The sequence below is a fragment of the Triturus cristatus genome, chromosome 4_1 (assembly GCF_964204655.1).
Source record: "Triturus cristatus chromosome 4_1, aTriCri1.1, whole genome shotgun sequence".
NCBI lineage: Eukaryota > Metazoa > Chordata > Amphibia > Caudata > Salamandridae > Triturus > Triturus cristatus.
In genome coordinates, this window is record NC_140585.1 from 334025512 (window position 1) to 334048910 (window position 23399).

General features: G+C 45.9%; 1 protein-coding gene across 3 annotated transcripts in view; it reads left to right on the forward strand.

Moving 5' to 3' along the window:
• The window catches only part of TULP3 (TUB like protein 3), a 498377-nt gene that overhangs the window by 439369 nt on the left and 35609 nt on the right, over window positions 1-23399 (forward strand). For all 3 annotated transcript variants that reach the window (XM_085652317.1, XM_085652315.1, XM_085652316.1), the window contains one exon: window positions 10917-11031. In XM_085652317.1, the coding sequence (XP_085508443.1) occupies window positions 10917-11031 (115 nt within the window). The remainder of the gene's footprint in view (window positions 1-10916; window positions 11032-23399) is intronic.

Consider the following 23399-nt stretch of genomic DNA (forward strand, 5'->3'; position numbering starts at 1 on the left):
CACCCATGGACTCCCATTATGGCGCCCATCTGGGAATTAAGCGGAATACAGGGTACCCTGTAACACCTTTCTATTTTAAGCTCGCCTTTTGAATGATCGGTACCAGACTTGGCACTACCTTCGTTGTTAAAGTAAAGGTTCCCCTTTGGTATTGTCAGTGCCTTTGTAAGCCATGAGCTTCTTTTGCTTCAAGCCACTCTTACTCCCCCACTCCAATATGGCAACACCCTGGCCACGGACCTTGCCTGTTGCAACTGCAGGTAGCTTTGATGACTATTTTAATGGGAAGGCACCCGCAGCGTTTCATGGTTGAATGCCGTGAATAATTTGTTTTGATAAGCCCCGCTGAACTGCTAGTGACTACACTTTCACCGACCTAGAGGCAAATGCCTTCTGAAACCACTGCGAGCGCGCACATTTAGTGCCCCTTTTACTTTATTGAGCCGTTTCTCTTCTGTGCCAGATTTATGAATTTATGCGGACCGCTGAAGATTTCCGTTGGCCAGGTGGAACAGTGACCACACTGTCCTAGTAAGTGGTTTCCTGTTAACAACGGGGGAAACCTACTCATACTGATGGCGTCGCTTTGCATATAGACTAATAGTTCTCACCAATTTTGGCTTGCAGTGGATGTTGGCACATACCAACCCAACTATTTTATACATTAGTTGAACCTATTTACCTACGGTAAGAACCGATGACTTCCTACATTGATATAACTTCTGCTCTTGGTGCATGATTATAGGCACAGGATCACTATTAAGTTACTTGTTACTTACCACAGTTGGCATACTTAAGTAAAGCTCTCCAATTTAGGTCTGGGAACTGTGGTCATTGGCTTAGGACAGCTGACCCTGAGTAAGGGGTGCGATTCCACCTGTTAGGGGCCCTGTTAGAATTGAACGTTTAGGGCACTTTCAGTAATAATGACTTTATAATTTATGTTCTAAATGGTACTCATTTTCAGACTAACTCATGTATTCACATCTATGGTTTCGACCTAATCAATCCTCACATTCATTCGCCTATGGATGGTGGGACAATCCATATGATCTTGCTATCTGATTCAACATTGGCAATTGTTTGTTTCTTTTCTGCTTTGTTTCCTCTTTATCCGCTTCTGACGGCGCGGTGCCCTTTATGAATTTTTTGGGACTCTTGACACCATTCAGGACTTGTATGTACAATTTTATACATTCTGTACTTATGTTTGTCTTTTCCATAATCACATTGATCTTCCCTTGACAGTTAAACACTTAGGTGCACATGCATCAACAAAAGCAAAAGCGATTCCTTAATAGCGAGAAATAAGGAATCGGTATTAAGGAATCGCTTTTGTGAATGCATCAACAGATTCGGTAAAAAATAGCGATTCCTTAAAAATCGCTATATTTTACCGAATATCCAATTGCGAGGAATGCAAACACCCAAGAGCAAATTGCGATTTCGCTATTAGCGAAATCGCTATTAGCGATTACGGAACAGACCGGGTCGCTCCGGGAACGAGTTTGACATCACCAACCAGGAAATACTGCAGCCCCACCCTCATTGCCTCGCCAGAGGAGCAAACAGGAGCTGGGACTGGAGACTAGCTGAGCACATTGAAGCCACACTAACTGATCTACCCTCCAAAACAACCAGGATGGATAAGGAAGCACCATCCAGCGCAGAAGCTGCACGCAAGCGGAAACGCAAGTTTTCCGAACGGGAGCTGGAGCACCTGATAGAGGGTGTGAGCAGCAAACACGATCGGCTGTTTGGGAAGCTGTCCCTAAAGGTGCCAGAGGCTGAGAAGCGGCGCATATGGCTGCGCATCCGGGAGAGGGTAAATGCAGTTGGAGTGACGCCCCGCAGCATTGATGACCTCAAAAAACGATCGTATGACCTGAGGAAGCGAGCAAAGGAGAGGATTGCGGAGAGGCTCCGGGAGGCATCCAGAACGGGAGGCGGACCTTCTACAGTGCAAGCTAACACTGCCCTGGAGGAGCTGGTGGAAGGGACGATCGAGCCTGAGGCCGTCGTGGGAGTAACCCAGATGGATACCTCCAGCGCAGCCACAAGTGCCCAAGGTAAGATGCATGCCTGTGCCCATACCCAGCATAGCGTAAATCCATTTCCCATGCCCCCAGCAGGATCAGAGTGTGCATGCAGCTTTGGCCCACACAACTTTACTCTTAACACTAGTGCATCATGGGAGTTTTAGTCAAGTCAGCCCGGTGTGCATGCACAGGAAAAAATATAATTACAAATCACCACATCAGTAGAAGCTGGATATAGACTGTTTATTTAGTGGATCACAGAGGGACATGTATGTTTACAATACTACGTAGGTGTAACTATCCCACTAACCATGCACTGTTTCACACACAGATGCATCTCCTGGGGATTCGGACGACAGCGGCCGGCTGATAATTTCCGAGACTCCAGCCGATTCCGACATGGATACAGCGCAGGATACGCACTCACCACCTCCACCTGCAACACCACCACCACCAGCAACACCTGCTCCTGCTACAACTTCGACTAAAGAGCGGAGACGCAGGTCCCAAGTTCGGCCCATGCAGGTGATGGAAACACCCGCTACACCATCGGGTCAAAGTCTGCACAGCATCACACCGCCTGCTGCACCACCTGCACGTGGCAGACTCCCACAGCGCCGCAGGTCTCTGCGCAGTTCACTCTCCTTAGGCGACGTTGCTATCTCCCCAAATGCTGGCATAGAGGAAAGGATGCTGCGTGTCCAGCGCCTGCAGGGAAGACACATGGCGACAATCAGTTCCAACATAGCGCGCCTTGCGATGGAAATGCGTGCCATGACTCCGGCAGTGAGGGACATGACCACTGTGGTGGCAGAGGGCAATGGGTACCTGAGGGAGGACATCCATGAGCTCACCCGTGCCATGGGGGAAGGCCATGAGAGCGAGAGGAGGAGGCACCGTCAGACCTTGGTGAGGTCCGCGGCCTCTACCAAGGCCATCACAAGGATGAGCAACAGCACCGCAGTGTTGGCACGCCGCTCGGTGTCACTGCAGGTGGACCTTGGACACTTTTGCGGGGATGTTGCCAAGGCTCTAGGACAGGTCACCGCTGCAGGAGAACACCTGCAGAGCGGCACATTCAGTGCTGGCACTTTGGGAGGGGAAGGCGGCAGTGAGGCTGCCTCGAGTGTGAGCAGTGTGTCTGTGGCAGAGGCCAGCATCAGGCGCCGCAGTTCGTGGTGCTCCACGGGGACAGGCCGTGGTGAGGCGTCGGAGACACCTGAGATGAGGCTTGGCGTACGTGGCAAGCGCCACTAGACTGAATGACAGTCATACTTGACCGTGGTGAGGCAACCATGGTCCTCCCCTTCCTAACGCTGCACAGCCGTGACTAAAACGGGCATTTGTTGTTACAGTTTTCCTGGGGAGCATTCATTTCATAGCTTGTTTGGTCGCACATACCTCAGTGCTCCTGTGCATTAAACAGTTGCACCACCAATGAAATTGTAATGTTTCATTCTTACCTGCTTCAGAAATGATGTTGCATGATGTATGTCCGCCTCCTATGGCCCTCTGCTGTGTTAGGGACGTGTGCCTGTCGGTGTTGGGCGGGTGGTTGGTCATCCCGGTGGTCGTCATTCCTGTCCACCTCTCTGGGTATCCCCCTTCTGGTCGCAATGTTGTGCAGCATAGCACATACAGCTACAATCGTGAAGCAGGTATCAGGTTTGTATTGCAAGGCGCCGCCAGTCTTATGTAGGATTCTAAAGCGACTCTTCAGAATCCCAAAGGTCCTCTCTATGACATTCCTTGTGCTTATGTGGGCGGCGATGTATCGTTGCTCCTGTGGTGTTGCTGGATTGATGTAGGCGGTGAGTATATATTCCCGCAGGGCGTATGCACTGTCACCTAGAAGATAGAAGCGAAGACTTAGCAATGGTGATGTTCAGACATGTGTGGTGCTCATGTGTGGAAGAGGTATGTGTACGTACCAAGCAGGAGTCCCTCTCCAAATTCCCCGTTGAGTAGACGCCTGTGGATGCCACTGTGTCGGAATATGTAGGAGTCGTGTGTGCTCCCCGGAAATTGTGCCACTAGGTCTGTGATGTGCTTGGCATCGCACACAACCTGCACGTTGATTGAGTGGTATGACTTGCGGTTACGGAATATGTACTCTTTTGCTGAGGGTGGACAGATGGGGATATGCGTACAGTCGATACATCCAATTACATGGGGAAATTGTGCCACCTGGTAGAATGCCTGTTTGTTGCGGTCCAACTGCTGTGGGGTTGTGGGGAAGCTGATGTGGGTGTGTATCATTGTCAGCATGGCATCTATGAATTTCTGGAAGAAGCGTGAGAGTGCGCTTTGCGAAACGCCTCCGGCTACGTCGATTACCCCCTGGAAACTTCCTGAGGCCAGTAGGTGCAGGCTGCATAGGACCTGGACGTGCGCAGGGATTGCATTGGTCCGATGTGTCTGGTGCTGCAGTAGTGGTTCCAGGTCTGCAATGAGGCGCATGATCATGGCACGATTCAGTCGATACTTCTCGTACACCTCGTCCTCATTCTGTCCGAGCAAGGTGATGCGCAGTCTGAATACTCTCTCCTGGACCCTTCTCCTGCGCTGCCCTGCGGCATTGATTCGCATCCTCCTTGCAAGCACGTAGAGGGCTGCCATTTTGTGCTAGCCAACAGAGTCTCCTGGGCCACATTTAAGGGTTTGCTGATTAGCACAATCAGTTGCACATGTGTAATTTTTTTTATGTCTTTCAAATATTTTTTTTTTTTAACTTTACCTCCAGGTTCTGGTTCCCCTTATTTTGCTCATGCTAAATAGCGATTTTTGGCATTTTCGGTATTTGCGACTGGTGTTGCATTGGGTAGCGATTGGTTATTAGCCATTGGCACTTGCCGGGAGCTATTTGTGGTTTCGGTAAGTGCGACTTCGGTATTTTGCGATTCGGTATTGTAGCGGATTAGTTAATTGCGATTTGTTATTTTTCCGGTATTTATTTAGCGATTCTTTATTTGCTCACAATTTGGGTTGATGCATTGGGAATCGGTTTTTGACGCTCGCTAACGGGTGAATTTAGCGATTCGGTATTTTACCGACTGGATTTTTGCTTGATGCATGTGCCAGTTAATTTGTGTTCCGAGATGATTTCTAATGGACGACATGGACCTATTGCTCTGATTAAATTAATTGTGTACATAATAACTTTATTCAATGTCCGTTTACTTGGATTTTGGTTTGTGATGTCCTGCTCATGACTATTGGTAATTCGGTGTTGTACGGTGGGTGTTCACTTACCTACTGACAAATTGATAATGAAATCCCTTGTTTGATCTTAATTGCTTTCTTGGGTTGGGTTCACATGGTTTTTACCTTAGATTTTCCAGTTCCTTTTCTTTGACCTCTATGCCAATGACCATACCAAATGTGGTTTCAAATTGTATTTAATTTTACAAAAGTATTGCATATTTTTAGCCTTGAGAAAGGCCCCAGGCCTGCACACCGGAAGGGAGTGAAACACGTGTTGGCTGTTTCCTGGATATAGATTTTTCCTTTGAGAATTATTTTGGATTATTAGAAGAATAAAGATTTATTTTCTTATTACTCTGGATTTGTCATATGTCCCGTGCAGGCCAATTATCGTTTTCCCTATGTTAGCATGAGCACTTTGCAGGCTGTTCTCTGCTTTACACACGTTACTATACAAACAGACTTTGCTTTGTACCACGCTGTACTTGTTTTTGCATTCTGTTCTTTCCTGGGATTTAGACTAAACACCGTAGACCAGGTCAAACAGTGCCTCTTGTTATTCTGTTTTGGTCAGGCTGTAACACCTAGACAAAACACCTGAATGCAACTGTTTGGGAACACATACTTTTTGTCTTAAAGGTATGCATAAACATGTAAAGACACACTTTGAGAGCGATTTTACACAGAAGAGATCACAACTACACCTGGGATGTAGAACTTACATCTGTGCATGCTAAGATAAGGGGTCCGCTGCAAACTCCCTGAAATCTTCTGATAAATAATCACCTTGCTTCTGTAGAAGAAGAGGGGGTTAGTTTACCCTGTCTAATACCATGACAGCTCCTTTTATGATTGATGGATTACTTACTATGCTGACCGTATTTGTACTAGGCATCTTCTTACTTATTGTGGCACGTATACTGCATACTAGGGAATGATAGTTGAAATAAATATTTTAAACTTTTCTTGTGTCTTCGTCAGCTCTTATTTTGGACAAGTAAGAGTGTGTGAGCGAAAGGGTGAGTTCCGTTACCGCGATTCCTGAGAGGGTCAAGAGTGTTTTGGACTGGGGGTGTCTAATCACTTGTTTCTGTGAGTGAGTAGGAGGGTAGGTGAGACAAGGGCCGGACTGGGAACCAAAACCGGCCCTGGCAAAGAGCTCGGCCAGCCCCCCTGGGGGCGGGCGAGCTGCTTGTCAGGGCTGGTTTCGGCCGATTTTGTTACAGGGGCCGATTTTGCAGCTATGCTGGAAAAATGTCCTGGAAGCAAAAACGGCCCCCAGGGGCCCAAAATTGGCCCCCACCCTGGCCAGTCCGGCCCTGAGTGAGACACAATAGTTAGTCGGTCCTGGGCTCATGGGTACTAAGGTGGAAGGATAACTCAGTCCCTGCCTAGTAAGGTTCTATGGTCCCAAGCCTAGTTCTGTGATTTCGCAGAATCCCTGCAACATGGCGCCACCAACATTTGGTCTGACACATTTTTGCAGGGCCCCTTAGTAGCGCTTGTGCCTGTCTACAATACCCTTGCACCGTTACCCAGAGATGTCTGTGGTCTGGGGGTTTAGCCTTCTCAGTTTGAAGGTACTTCCTCTTGCTGAAGGTTGAACTTCAAAAGGTTTTGCCCTCTTTTGTTCTACCGTTTGCGTCCCTTTATTTTCCATATGGCTCAACCGGTTGCGAATCCGGCTCATTGCCACGCAGTGGTTACTCAACACTTATTACAGCATGGGGTCTCCAATGTGGGCGTCTCCTGTTATTTTTGTAGTCGTAGCAGACCCTGCATACCGCTTCAAGGTTTTTTACTCCTGGGTTACGTTCCCCGCTGTTGATGAGAACGATAATAGTTTTCATTCTTATTCCGTGGCCAATGTCCCTGCAACTTATCACCCTTCTGTGGTTATTGAGCTTCCTCTAACGGCCTGGGAGCACCAAATTTAGTATAATGGTGCCCCTCCCCATCCTCGTGCTTCTGTTCGAATGGGCCCCTTGAGTATTGACGTGGCCACATGGCCTGTCTTGGCCGTTATTACTCCATATCCACATTATCCCACCACTACTGTGACGGATGTGCATTTGTTGTAAGCTCAAGTAGTCCATCTATATAACGCTTGATTCAGTTTGTTGCCGTGCCATTCTGGCAGTTCCACCTGGGGCTGCACGTCCTGTGCAGGCTCTTCATGTTGGAGGGCTTGTTATAATCCCTGTTATTCTCAACTCTGTTATGGGCAAACGCCCCCTTAACCGTGAAGACTTTCAGTTTTGTATTGCTCAAAAAATGTATCAACTTGATGATGTTTTTCCTCGTATGGGTCTTCTGGAAAAGCATAGGATCCTTACTATGTGTTTGCTTAGTGGTCTGGTCTGCCCCATTGTCCGACTGCGACACCTGGGGGACGGTGTTTGCTACAGTGTATACACTTTGTTATGTCACCCCCTCGATGAGCTTTCTTCTGAAAGTTCTCAAACATGCACAGAATGAACATGGGGCACGTCCTGCCCTAGATTAAGGAATGAAGTTATTAGGTAATTTTCCAGTAGTCTCTGAAATGATTCTTTCTAATGTTGAAGGTGAAGCAGTGTCCTTAATTATACGCCATTATAATAAATGGGGTGACCTAGTACAGTCAAAGGACCTGGGTATCGATCGGTAAAGAAAACATTTGGTCCTAGACAATACTACTTACACTAAACATTACTAACAATAAGTGAAAGTATGAAAAATACGCACGGCTGTGGTAAGCGATTGAATCATATAGTTGAAAGAGTACTTATTATACAAGCACATTCCACAATAGTGACTCGTGGGGCAAAGGCACCCGAGAGGCAATTCAATTGTAAACGTTGGGTCTCGTTGCTGCAGTTTTACTCAGTAATGATTCTGCTATCACTCACTGATATACCTGAACTGCTGCAGTCACGCACGGACTGATCCTTTTATCATGTACATTACTGCCACTGGAGCTTTAAAACACGGAGCTCTTTTTTAATATGAAGCCATAGCTGACCTGCTTCTGTTGTCCTGCATGTTACTAGTACCTATGCATTACATCTGTACTGCGCCTGTTACTATTGCACTCAAGGATTCTGTAATTCATGTTACTACTTGTCACTATTGCTAAAATAAGGCTAAAACATGAGCTTCCATTCTCATTCATGGACTGGGCATGCCACAGCTAAATGTTTCTATATATACATCTTCACTGAGTCAGCCTCTGCGTATGTGACGACCCGCGAGCCCGACCCAGACCGCTGCCAGAGTACAGTAAGTGTCACTGCTAGCACCTATGCTTCAATCGTCACCTCCTGGGTTGTGTAATTAACGTGGAGGCTGGAGTAGGTTACAGCCTCAGAGGTCTAGGCAGCCCTCATGGTTACAAATGTTTCACAGTACAACGGTTCTAGGTATGTGCCCTTCCATTTTTTGTGCTTTGCAGCACTCTTAAGATCTCCTTAAAGTTTCTCGTTGCTCAAATGGTTGTAATTTATAATATTTAAATGCTTCCCTCGTCTTTATTGCTTGATTTTGCTTGAAAAAAGTGTCACTCAAAGTCGTTGAAATGTCACTCATAATTACACTGAAAACGTCACACATAGCAATCTGAAACCTTGGCAGCTATGCATAAAGAGGCTGTCGCGCATTACAAAACGCCATTCTGGCACGACCACCCGGGAGGGAAAAATGCTGAAATATGTATAAAAATTGCAGGAGAATCATTTTGAAGAGGGCGACACAGCCCATCGCATGTAGAGGAAGCTGCAACCACTTCTGGATATCCCTCTTCATTAGGGACACCAGTTGGGTCAGATTGAGGTGCCTCGGAAGCTGAGAGATACGAAATCCCAGGAATATAAAGGAGAGACTTTGTACTGGGATATTGGATTGCCACTGATGAGTACTTGCATCACCTCCGATCGGGATGAATAAGGGCCTGAAGGTCCTTCCCTGGAAGGCCGGAGGCCTCACCAAGTAAGGTCAGGATTTTGAGACTGCGGGGTCCTGAGATGTGAGGGTTTGCAAGGAACATCAGATCGTCGCCTGCATAAAGAGCGAACTCCTTCATCTATTTAATGTCCTAACAAATATTGTCCAGTTCCAGATGGGCATATTTGGAAAGCAAGCACATAATGCCCTTACATGTAGGTGCCATTAGTTGTAACCATTCCTCTAATATTTAGGATGTGGATCCTCGTACGTTGGAATAATTAAAATCCTTAGCCCCCGTGGGACTGTGCCTACTTCGATGTACTTATTTAGGGATGTGACCCCACACCACCTGTTAATCTGTTTTGCAGAGCTTTTCATAGTGAAATAAAGGTTGTTTGATTGATTGAAGAACTTTGTCCTTTATCAATACGTAAATCACTTTCAGGACACATGTTTACTACAAAGTAAAAGCATCATCCCATCCTGGAGTGCAAACGTATAGTGCTTTTATGGTGAATTCTGGAGGCACAGTTGTATAAATGTGTGTGTGTGTGTGTGAACACATATATGTGTGTATGTATGTGTATATATATATATGTGTGTATATATATATATATGTGTGTGTGTGTGTGTGTATAATGAAGATCTTATAAAAAAATGTAAACGGACTTTATTATTAGGCTTTTAAGCATACATTCGTGTCAATCTTTAACAAATTACGACAATATTGCAAGTTACAGATATGCGATCGTACTCTCTAATACTCTACAATACTTGTCTTAACGCAAAATGGTGCAGCGTGCCAGTAACTCGGGTCCCCCTCCCCCTCTATCAATTAATAAAGGCACTGCAAGCTACATCATAATCAAGTCATCCAGCTCTCTTGCATAACCAAGGCATTTGATAATCAATGCCCAACATTATAAACTGTCCCCAGCTGTTCCCCCCACACCACCTCCCGCCAGGCATGTCGTAGGTAGGCAATCTCTCATCTTCCTAACGTGGGAATGCGCATCCATTTGTTCTGTAAGCTGTCATTATAGGTCCAGCACGTATATCTTATCAGTCTGAGGAGTTACTACCGTCGTGTATCTGCTTATCTGTTCGTCATCCCTTGGTGTCTACAGTGAGGGGTTCAGCTTTCACCTGCAAGGGTTTCCCCTGTTGGGTCCTCCTCTACCTCATTCTCTGAAATCCTCAATAATTCCACCAACGCTGTCCATGATGAATATCTTATAATCACACAATCTTGAGAGCTGATTCATGTTACTTCTGGGCCAAGTTGCTTTGTCCATTATATTTCTCCCACTCAATAGTGCCTTTGTTTCATACTGGTTTATGAGATACTGAATAGTGCTTTCAGACCTTGTAGGAGTGATTAACAGAGTGGTACGTGTGCATGCGGCTTCAAAGTGCAATGGTTCTGTTGTACATTTGCACATATTTTTTTATGTCATCTATGTGTGATGAGTGAATATTAGCCAATGAAGACGCTGGTGTATGTATTGGTAAGCACACATCTGTTGAAATAGGACCCCAAGTGTTTTTTTCAGCCATACCTTTGCACATTACTTGGTTAATCAAAATGAAGGATTCTTGAAGGAAAAGCTGGAGGAAATGGCTCCATTAGTGAATGATCCTATGAATATCTGATGTAGCTAAAGCTTGTCACACCTCTATGTAAGTGTTAAACATGCCCAAGGTAACACCTTCACTTCTTTGACCTGTTTCTTTGTTTGCTCATTTTAGGTCCAATCTCATGGGAACCAAGTTTACAGTTTATGACAATGGAATAAGCCCATCAAAGTCACAGGGGCAATCGGAAGACAGCTGTGCACGACAAGAACTTGCAGCCATATGCTACGTAAGTGGATACGTCCCCTTTTCTCTACATCTATCCCCTTCAAAGACCACAGTCAAATATTTAATGATAGTAAATTCGTAAAATGGTTTGAAGAAAAGTAAAAGAGCACTGTTGTATTCTTTCTAGCCGTCATATTTGAAAAATCGGTGACTGGTCTTTGAGGCGTTCTTCCTTTGATAGATATAAACAAATAGTTCACTTGAACAAAAGTATGGGGGGCAATGACCCTCATTTCACCATAATTGTTTTAATATTGTGTACGCTTATCAAATTCATCTTTTTACATGTGTGCGCATGTGCAACTTACTGGCAGCAAACCTATAGCACACTTCCTAAGGACCCTCCAGACAACATGTCCTACCTCTTGCTCCATAATTGAACGCATCGTCTTTCGTTCATTGATAGACTATAATATTATCAAAGGATAGGTATGGATTTACCCTCCACCATTATCAAAATATTTCGATTTTATCTGAGAGTCCCGCTGCACATTATGTAAAATGTTCTAGATTGTAGTTGGAAACTAAAACAAAACCATTACAGATTTAGTGGCATTAAAAGCTGCAGGCAGATGCAGTATGTTAAATTGTGCTGCCTGCTCTCCAGCAACCACCGTTTGTTTGTACCAGGCCAGTCTACATACTTCTTTTTTTCAGACAACGTTGATGGGTCACTGCTGTTTTGTATACGGGGTGCCGCTCGCCGATACTGACATTGCCATTGGAGTTTGTTCTCGCCCTGCTGCTGATCATTGACCAAGAGGTGGGCTGCGCTGCTTGTGGAAGGGGCCGCCGTGGAGCGTGAGAGGCCGGGACTGCGAGGACCAGGGTGCTTTCTGATCGAATAACTTCGCACACCTGGAGACTCTTCCCGGCCCCGCCCCCACCGCCTACATTACTCCTCGCGGCCCCCGCTTCGCGGGAGCCGCTCGCCGATACTGACATTGCCATTGGAGTTTGTTCTCGCCCTGCTGCTGATCATTGACCAAGAGGTGGGCTGCGCTGCTTGTGGAAGGGGCCGCCGTGGAGCTTGAGAGGCTGGGACTGCGAGGACCAGGGTGCTTTCTGATCGAATAACTTCGCACACCTGGAGACTCTTCCCGGCTCCGCCCCCGTCTTGGACCCCCTCCTCTAGCATATCCATTTCGCTCTAACGCGCCAGCGGTCCGCGCCCGGGGCGAAGACCGGGCAAAGAGCGGGCCCTCTGACGCCCTCAGAGGCACGAGGAGACCGGACCGGGGGAATCCATTATCTCTACCAACTATTGTGAGTTTTGATACAGTTTATTGCCTCGTTAATTATGGCCGAGACTTTGTCCACAAATTCACTCATAACTGTAGGAGGTACCAATAAAGGTACACTGGATGATTATTTTACTAGGGCTGTTGTGGCTATTGGGAAGGAGACTATTTTAGCTGAACGGAGGGCTGAGCGACGTCGCTCTATAGAATGCATTAAAAATAGACTGCCCACGGACATTTTGCTTTCTACTACTCCTTCCGAGCCAAGTCCTCTCACTCTCACTCAGGAGTCATTAGCCATTGATAATGTTCCCATATTGCTCCGAGACACCCATTCTTCACCTGATAAACTTAAAAATTCGTATGTTTCCATCAATTCACTTCCCTTTAATACTTCTATTAAGGAAATTGATATGATCACTGTCTCCTCTCAACCCGAGGCTAAGGCTACCAAAAAGAAGGTGGGGAGGGTGGCTGTGTCCAAAGTTCAAAGACCCCCTCCTACTAAAAGAAGAAAGAGGCTAGGAGACTCTTTAAGGAACAAGATTAATCATTCTGACTTTGGCAAGGGACCAAGGCACATTTTAGACACTGTATCCATGCCAAAGTCTAGTGCACCACCTATTTTATCTACAGTGCCCCTTATGGCCACAAGCACCATTATTCCATTGGCACCTTCCTCCTTTGATTCAACTTGTCCCCCACATTGTCCAACTAATGAAGGTTTGCACGTTGCCCCTCTTGAGAGCATTGAACAACTACTAAGGTCATTCGCTCTACCCATAATGGAAAGATTAAAAAATATCGAGCAACGCCTGGGGGATCTAGAATCGGCTATCACTGAACACGTGGGGGCACTTAAAGATCATGCACATTTAGTTTTGCTCCCCCCTGCGGCATCAGTGACACCCTCCATCCACACTAGGAAAAACGATAAGGTCATCTCTGATAGCCAATCTATGGTTACATCTCCCAACACAGCTCAACACCACCTAGTACAAAAAGATATGGGTGAAGCGTCAAAGGGAGTGTTAGAATCTACCTCAGGAAACATCCTAAATGCAAGGGGAGATACTTATTCTTTAGCTAGGGCAGTGGACCAACCAAGGCACCAAGTTGATCTACCCCCAGAAGCGGTCCCATACGTGGTAGTGCTTACGAGAGTTCCGTCATTGGAAAAGGGCAAAAAGGAAGGCTTTTTTGAGCTCAAAAATAAAACTATGCATTGGCTTACCCTAAACAGGCCCCTTCCCTTTAATGTTAATGGGGAGATACTGCATGTCCGGCGACTCCCCTGGTTGGGACGTAGAGCTAAGGATATTGAGGGGGATCTAATTATTATTAACTTTAGAGACCCCAGAGCAGTTACACATATCCTTGACTATACTCTGACCAAAAGCTGCGGGTCCATTATGCCTTGCGAATTGACATACTTCTATCCAAGACCCTCAGTCTTCCATAGGGCATATTCCAGGGCCCCGGCTCGAATGCAGTCACACCCTCCTGTATTACCTATACCCTTTGATAACCAGCACTTCATCCATGCACCTATCCCTGCGGCTCACGAAAGTGTATCTGATTGGGTCACTGTGCCTTATGGGAGCCACCGATACGGTTCCAGGAGGATAGATCTTTGGCCACCATTTACCCCCCTGGAAGTCGTAAATAGATTCGATGCCCTCTCAGGCTTTGATGATTGCGATTGACAGAGGAGATCCTTAATTAGTGGGCCTACCACTTCGAAGCACCAGGCTGTGGATACCGAGCTGATTCCCCTACCGCAGACCTTCTCCCCGCAACAATCTACTCCCTCTGGAACAGTTTCATCCTCATCTGATGTATACGTTTTGCCCCATGAGTATGCCTCTGCGCCAGAAGAGAGATTTGCTACGATTAATGATCCCTGTGGCTCCTTGCCCCATGATCAAGTTAACCAAGATCTATTGACTGGCCATGTAAAAATCCTTTCTTGGAACGTGGCGGGCCTTAAGAGTAAACTGCCCATTCACGAATGGGGCTCCTTTATGGCCCTCCACGATATTTGTATGCTACAAGAAACTTGGGCACTGAAAAGTAATCAAGCCCAGGGTTTTGCTACATTTGATATCGTGGCTAGTAAGGGTGAGAGGGGTAGACCGGTAGGGGGTCTGTCTATATGGGTTGGTACGCACTTAGGAGTAACTGCATCACAAATAAGTACTAACTCGCAGGATGTTCAGTGTGTATTGCTGACTACACTAGATGGGCAAAATATCGCATTGTTTAATGTATACTCAAGGCCACTTAGGCGGGGTTTTGTTTCAGAGGCCATTGAAACTCTGCTGACCCTTACCCACACAATGGACCCATCCACTGTGTTAATCGTGGGCGGTGATTTCAATTGTCACTTTGAGCCACTGATGGACTTGTCCATGGGTGACTCAGACGACATCGATTCATTGTGGGCGATTCCCCATCCACTGGTTCCCCGGGTCAAGGTTTGGACACCGCTAGTCTTACAACTGCAGTCATTTGTACTAACAACTTCATTTCGAGCCTGCAATGGAAGGGTGGAACCTGACAGACCGGGAAAGGTGAAATTTAATCGGCATAACCAGTCCTCCATAATTGATTACATCTTTCTAGAGGCCAGGCACTGGGATAAGGCGCTTGAATTTAGAGTTATTGAAAGAACCGACAGCGACCACAACGCCCTGGTACTCTCACTTAGGATAGGGAGCTTTGGGCTTAAATGCCAAACTTTGGCTGAACACTCTGCCACCGTGCCCCTAACTATTTCAAATTGTAGACGAAGAGTTAAATGGCCAGACTTTCAGATGTCCGATGCAAAGTTAGCCGCCTTATACAAGATCATTATCCCTTATATTGAAGAAATGGGAAAAGTTGGACACCTAGGCAGGGCGTCGGATACCCATGTCAACCTGGTGGCAGCAATTAAGGATATTCTTTGTCCCGTGAGGAGGGCCAACCTTCCACGGACTTCGTCCCCTCAGTGGTACAATGCTTCCTGTCGAGCCACCAGGAAGGCTCTTTTTAGAGCCTTAAAAACTAGTAATAGGGAAGCCATTAAGCTACATCGCTCTGCGTATAAGAAGGCGCTTAGTGATGCCAAAAGGGATTGGGAAGTTGCCAAGTGGGAGAATCTGGGCTCTGCACTTGGTAACAATAACTCGAAACTTTTTTGGACTATAGTAGCCTTTGGACTTAGCGGCCAGTTTGGCCCCCGCCCCCAACATTGCCCCCTCTGTTTGGGAAAGCCACTTCTGTGCTCTTTATGGCACTTCTGAGTGTGGCGATATGGTTAACAACGTTATTGAACCCCAGCAACCCTATAGCCCTAATATACTTGAAGAATCTGCCCGGTTAACTGTTGCCAGCCAATGCCTCGTACCTGATGAATTAATCACTCTGCGTGAGGTTGAGATCGCCCTAGGAAAATTACTCCCAGGAAAAGCTCCCGGTCTGGATAAACTGCCTGGGGACCTTTTTGGGACACAACCAAAAATTTGGGCTCCTTATTTAGTCACCCTATTTAACGGGATTTTGTTGGGTGACGATTTGCCGCCTACTTGGCTAGGAGCCGAAATTGTGCCGATTCTCAAAAAGGGTTGTCCTTTAATCCCCTCAAATTATAGACCCATCAGTTTAATTGATACATCACAAAAACTGATGGGGAGGGTTATTTTGGACAGGATCCTTGGGTGGATCGAGGAAAAGGGGATTTTATCCACTCTTCAGGCAGGATTCAGGTCTGGTACTTCTACATTAGACCAGATATTCCGCTTGCAGGTCCTGTACTGGAAAACAGCTAAGGTGGAGGGTGGCAGCCTCTACCTTGTATTTGTGGACCTGCGGGCAGCTTTTGACCTGGTCCCGCGTGGGAAACTTTGGAATGTCCTTGCGGAAATGGGTCTCCCGCCGTATCTGTTAGCCATTCTTATAAAATTACACCAAAACAACTTTGCTCAGGTTAGGTCTGGAAGGAACGGAGAACTCACAGAACAATTTCCAGTCTTGAAAGGAGTTCGCCAAGGGTGCGTCTTGGCCCCTACCCTTTTTAGCCTTTATATTAACGGCCTTATTGAACATCTGAATGGTGCACCCAATATCGATGCCCCTAGATTGGTTACAGGTAGAGTGCCCGCTTTGATGTTCGCGGACGACACACTTTTGTTGTCCAGAACATCATCGGGCATTCAAAATATCCTTGATGCTTTTGTAGAGTTTTGCCATCTTCGGGGGCTGGAAATCAACATAGGAAAAACAAAGTATATGATTTTCAACCCCCCAAAACGTACCCGCCCTAATCCTGTGCTTTGTGGTAGCCCTCTGGAAAGGGTTAAAACGTTCATATATCTGGGCGTTACCCTTACTGAGAAATTTGATTGGCATAAACACATTGCTAGATCAACGCTTAGGCTTACCCAGCTAGCAGGGGGACTAACTAAAGTTTTCAAGGAATCTACATTTAGGCCAGTCTCCCCTGCACTTACAATTTATAGCCGCCAAGCAAGAATGTCAGCAGTCTACGGGGCTGAACTTTGGGGGCATATGCAGTCCCAGTCTCTTGATCTTAAAAGGGTGGAGCAGTCTTTTGTCAGAAACTTAATTGGTCTACTGCCTAGTACACAGCTGATCCCTCTTAGATTTGATCTTGAACTAACCCCAATATAGGAGATAATAGGCGCCAGGCCAATTATGTACTGGAAGAGGCTATGGTCTGTCCCTGAATTGGCTGACTATAGAGCTGAATTCATTGAGATTTGGCCTACTCTCAGATCCAAAATGATCCCTTGGCTTAGGCACATCAGAGCACTCTGTACCCGGCTTGGTTTCCCCGGATTATGGGACACCCCGGAGATCAATTGCGCTGGGATATCTAAGAAGACACTCCTTTCCTACATTTACACGTCAAATCTTCAGACGCTAATGAGTTCACCCTCCGTGGGGAGGTTATCATCTGAGTTCCTTCTAATAAAAACAGAGCCTAGGGCCGAGGTTTATATGGACTTAATTGAACCCCCAGCTGCCCGTAAGCTGTATATTCAGCTGCGTTATGGCACTCTTCCTATAAGATCTTTCACTTCTAAGTGGACTAAATCAAATATTTTAGCTTGCCCTGTATGCACTTACCATACTGAGAATATCTCCCACGTTTTGTTTTTTTGTTCCGCCTATTCTGTACCTAGAAAACGCTGGTTGATTCCTATCTGTAGGATCTTGTGTTTTTTGCATTTCACACATGCTTGTAGGATATTGACTTATGACACCCATCCTCCCATTGTGTTTGCTGTTTCCCGTTATCTGTTGTATATGTGGCGTATTAGGCAGAATTTTTTAATTTAATTGTTTTAAACGCATTTTTATTCTCTATTTGTATGTATCTGTACTTTTAATGGTCGATCGACCGAAATAAAGTTACTACAACAGTATACTTTGGATTAAAATTGTAACTGCAGCCCACCACCCCGTATTTGTTCACTAGTTCTTTAATGAATTCCTATATCACCCTTTAGCCTCTGGCAATGCTACCTTTTTTTTTTAAGAATGTGGTCATTTATCAATTTCACAGTTGTTGAAATACATTCATGGTTGTATACTGTACAATGTTTATGAATAAAGAACCATTCTGCCCTGTCCCTGGCAGTTGTCAGAGAAGTTTCCCCCTCCTGAAGACCCCTAGTTATACAGGCGGTGTGTTCAGTACAGGTAATATTGCAAACTCTATATTCTTATTCCTGAATCCTGTCCAGGTCTTGTTACATTTCCCCTAGTTGTATCCTGAGTCCACCAGAACCTGCCCTCCTACCGCTGCCTCAAAATCCACAATGGCCTCCCTCCATGTCGCTGGATCTTCTTCTGCATATTCATCTACCCTGCACACACGTAGCCTGACCTCCTCCGCTACCACCCATTCTTTCACGTCTCTACCCCATCTTTGCTCATTGGGGCCAACAGAGCCCATCCACGCTATAGCCACATGTCGTTTTGCCAACAATAGTGCCAGTTGTATGAATCTCCATTGCATTTTCCTACCCTTATGCTGTTTGAGCATCCCTAGCAAACAGGTGGTGGGTTTTAGCCTTAGTGTCACACCTCCTACATTCTGTAGTGTTTCAACCACCCGGCCCCAGTAGGCATATACAATTGGACAGTGCCAAGCTACATGTAGGAAGGTTACCGGAGTAGTTTGACATCTGGGACATATGTCTGGTTTTGTAGGTTCTATGTGGTGCAGCAACACCGGGGTGACATATGTACAGTGCAAATAATTAAAGTGAGCTTGCTTAAACCGCCCATTACATGAGCCCCTTTTTACAAGTTTGCGGCGTCCTTCCACCCTGTGTCTGAGCGCACCCAGATCCTCCTCCTAGACTACTCTCGCTTGTGACACTGGTCTGGGTGTATCCGTAATCATGGCGTTGTATAAGAGGGATATCAAGTGTCTTCCCCCTCCAAATTCCAGGAGTGTCCTGAACAGGGCTGAGAGTTGGGGGGCCTCCGGGCCCGTAAGCCAGATGTCCTGGACTATGTTGACAATGCTTGCATAGAGAAGGAATCAATGTGTTGTTAGGGAACAGATCTGCTAATGTCACACATCCCCTATCTCTCCAGCCAGTAACATCCACCTCTGAATTGAAAAAGAACATTAATGAGAAAATGTTAAGCTTTCAAGAGAGCTCGTAAATCCCCTCAACGTTCGTGCATTTTTCACACGTTTTTTCTGCGGTTCTGTACAGGGGTTTGCACCACTTTTTTGATGCTGCAGGGCTTTTCTCCTGCAGATTGATCTGCTTTTCTTACAGAGGCTGTGCCCCTAATGCTCCCCTTCAAATCTGGCCCCCTTTCTGTACACAACTGACTTTAATAGAAGTTGTTCTTCAGTGCCGATTACAGTCCTGTTTCTTCACGAGAACCTTCCGGCACCTTCTCCCGTCTCCCAACGCGGTTCCCATTGATAAGCTACCATTATCTTCAGCTCACATTTTTTCATCACTAGGGGTTGTTCCCACATTAAACTCCTCCCATAACCTGTTTTCCTCTCTACAGCTTAAATACTTAGCTGTAATTCTTGAGCTTTTCTATTATTGTAACAAATTTCTTTCTATGTATGCCACCTTTATGGAATTCTTTTCTCAGCGGCTTTATAAATTATGGATACCCCCTGGCTTCTATAATGTAAGTGCCATTCACACTTATATTTTGTACTAACAACACAGCGGCTTGCCTTATAACTCTTTTAATTGCTGTATGTTAATTTCTAGCCTCCACCTGGCCTTTTAATTGAATCCATCTCCGGATGATGACTTGTTCACTTGGCTAGGGTTGATGCACTGTCAACTAGCAATTCACTTGTTCAAGAAGCCAATTAACCCAGACATTCTATTTTCAGTGCTGTATACCATCATTCTGGATGACCTCCCGTTTCCCCCCACTACACAAATGTCTTTGTATTCACACTTTCATGAATGAAAAAAAATATTTTATTTTTCATGGGTGAATCACCACCTGTGAGCACCGAGCACTTTTTAACACATTTCATTTTGCGTTGTGTATGAGATGTGACTAAGCTGTCCATCTGTCTTTAGTTTCATTGCATCACAGCTCTGTTGATACCATTAGCTAATTCAAGTACCATACCATAAATTGTTGTTAAAATCTCTTCTTCCATGAGAGCCATTGATTTTTTCTTATATTAAACCTGCTGTGGTGGTGGTGGTGGTGGTGGTGGTGGTGGTGGTGGTGGTGGTGGTGGTGGTGGTGGCGGCTAGGGTTTATATAATGTTATGTTATTGTTGGACCTGGCACCATTGGCGGGGGTCTCCCTTCCATTTTTTTTGCTGTTGCCTCCTGTGTTTTTTGCTGGTCTAGATGCTTTGGGCACTTTGCCACTGCTGTTCAGTGCCAAAGTGCAAGTGCTCCCTTTGTAAATTATGGGTTAGTGATTCCCTAATTGGCATATTTGATTTACTTGTCAGACCCTAGCATAGTGCACTGTGTGTGCCCAGGGCCTGTAAATCAAATGCTGTTAGTGGGCTGCAGTACCAATTGTGCCACCCACAGAAGCAGCCTGTAAGATGTAACTCTGGCTTGCCATTGCAGAGCCTGTGTGCAGTCTGGGACGCCATGTCGACTTGGCAAGTGCACACACTTGCCAGGCCCTGAACCTTCCCTTTTCTACATGTTAGTCACCCCTAACGTAGGCCCAAGGTACGCCTGTGGGCAAGGTGTATTGAATGTATTTAAAAACGAACTCCAACTCTCTGTAGCTAAAAATGCAGACTACTCAACCTTCGAATACCTGGGAGCCGAATTTAAGGTTCAAGGTTCTCCCCCGATTCGACTGCACAATATCTACCACCCTCCTGGTGACCCTCTTCCCTTCGCTGAAGAATTATTCGACCTTCTTACTCAATCCTCACGTTATAACTCTAAAAATCTCTTCCTTGGAGATTTCAATCTCCACTGGAATGAACCTGAGAACCCCACAGTTAATCTTCTCACTAATCTTCTAGAGATAAGCGACCTCAAACAACTCTGTCACTCCCCAACCCACTCTAAAGGGGCCATTCTTGATGCCATCATTACTAACAATGACTTGGCCTCCCTATCCAACATCATCCCTATTGACTGGTTGGACCACCACCCCATTCTGTTCACAATCTTCCCCCCGGCTCCGCCCCCCCTCCCCCCCCATCTAAAAACACCAAAGCCGTGAAATGGACAAGAAATTTTTATCTTATCCCCCCTAGCAAATTAGAGTCCAAACTCCAAGCACAACTTCGTCTCACCCCTCTCTCTCTAAATGCCAATGAGCTCACAGAGCATTTCAACAAAACTGTCTCAGCGGACTTAGATCAAATTGCCCTGCCTAAACTAAAAACTCTAAAAAAAATAAAATAAAAAAAAAAAAATCCCTTCCAAGTCATGGTTCAACTCGGCTCTCAACAATGAAAGAACATGGAGACAACACCCTTCTCCCTCACATCTCGCCCTCCTCAGAGCCGCTAGATTTACCTACAAGAAGTACAATTTTAATGAAAAGGCATCCTTCTTCCATTCGCAACACGCTCGTGCCAAAAATAGTCCCAGAGAACTGTTCAACATTGTTAGAAATCAAACTTCCTCTGCCTCCCTCAAGCTTACGGCCTCCACTATCAAATATGAAGAAATTGCCAAGATAGATCACTCCTTCCTTCAAACTCGGATCCCTCCCAACCACCTATGTACCTCTGACGCTACTTCATTGCCACCCTCCCTTTGATTCTTCCCCCTGATTCCTCCCCACACCTACCTACCACAACCCCTCCTGAAACCAATCTTGCCCATGAACAGCTTAAAAATAATGCCTCCTGGCACAATTTCCACCCCGTTTCCGAACTTTAACATCTTGTCTAAATTAAAACCATTCTCTCACACTAAAGACCCTCTCCCTTATAACCTTGTCCAAGATCTAAAGCACGTCATTGTCACATACTGGACCAATATCATCAACTCCTCCATTACCTCGGGGTGCATCCCCGTCTCCCTCCAACTCGGACAAATCACTCCCATTCTTAAAAATCCTAAAGCTGACCCTAACAACCTCCGCCCTATGTCTAACCTCCCCCTTCTTTCCACAGCCCTTGGAAAATGTGCCCTACTCCAACTAGATAAACACATTGATACTTTAAACCTTCTTGACCCTTTGCAATCCGGCTTCCGTAAAGGCTGCAGCACTGAAACTGCATTGCTAAATATAGTTGACAATATCCACCACGCCCTGGATAATGGTGAGACTTGCCTACTCATTCTCCTTGACCTCACTGCTGCATTTGATACAGTCAACGATTCAACCTTACTTAACACACTCAAATTTCGTTCCGGCCTACATGGCCCTGTCCTTAATTGGTTTGCCTCCTACTTCCGACATAGAACTCAGCAAATCAAAATCCAAGACTGCCTCTCTAACCCCACATGTCTCCCTTGGTGTCCCCCAAGGATCTATTCTCTCTCCAGCTCTCTTTAACCTCTTTATGGAACCCCTTACCGTCATACTTAAACAAGCCAAAATCAACTACCACCTCTATGCTGATGGCACCCAACTGTACTATAAAATTACATCCCACTCTGATGTCCTGCACCTTAACAACGCCTTGACTAAGATCCAATCCTGCTTCCACTCCAATCATCTCAAACTCAACCCTAATAAAACTGAAATCATTATTTTCTCCCCTAAAAACAACCCACTGTCCATCCAAGCATGGATCTCTGACCTTAATGCCTTCAACTGTTCGCTCACCTTATCCAAATCAGTTAAATCTCTGGGTAGAACCATTGACAACAAACTAACTCTCAATTCCCATAAAAAACAAAATTGGCTAAGGGAGCACTTTTCACGCTCCGTCATCTCAAAAAAATTAAACCCTTCATTCCAGCTGAAGATTTCAAATCAGTTGACCAATCTCTAGTCCTCTCAAAAATCGACTATGGTAACGCTATCCTCTCCGGAACCCCCAAAGTTCACCTTGCCCCACTCAAATCTGTTCTCAACCTTGCGGCCAGGTTTATAACTGACTGCAAACGCTTTGATCACATCTCCCCTGCCCTCAAAGCTCTTAAATGGCTTCCTGTCGAAGGCAGGTCCTCCTACAAAATTGCCTGCTTTACGCACAAAGCCCTTCATCAAAAGACCCCGATCTACCTCTCAAACAAACTCAATAAAGCTGGCTGCTCCTGACCGATAAGAAGCACCAACTCTCTCCTCCTCGTCCCCCCTCTGCTAAAAAAGAAAGCCTCACAATCTCGCTCCTTCTCTGGTAAAGGCCCCTAACATGTGGAATGCCCTCCCTAAAGACCTGCGATATAACCCCTCTTACGTCCGTTTAAAAAAAGGCCTCAAACTGCACCTGCTTAACAAATATTGGGGTCCATAATTCTTCTCTTATCTCACTTGCTATACTCTCTCCCCTCTTTCGCCCCCCTATCTACCCGCGTCACCCTCTTCGACCTTTCTTACCCATCCTCTTCCTCTTCCTCACCCCCTCTCCACCTTCTCTTCCTCCCCTCATTCTACTTTTACCCCCCTCTTTTTCACGCCTAGCCTACCCGCTATACGCAGACTACTGAGCTTACCTCTTGTGACTGT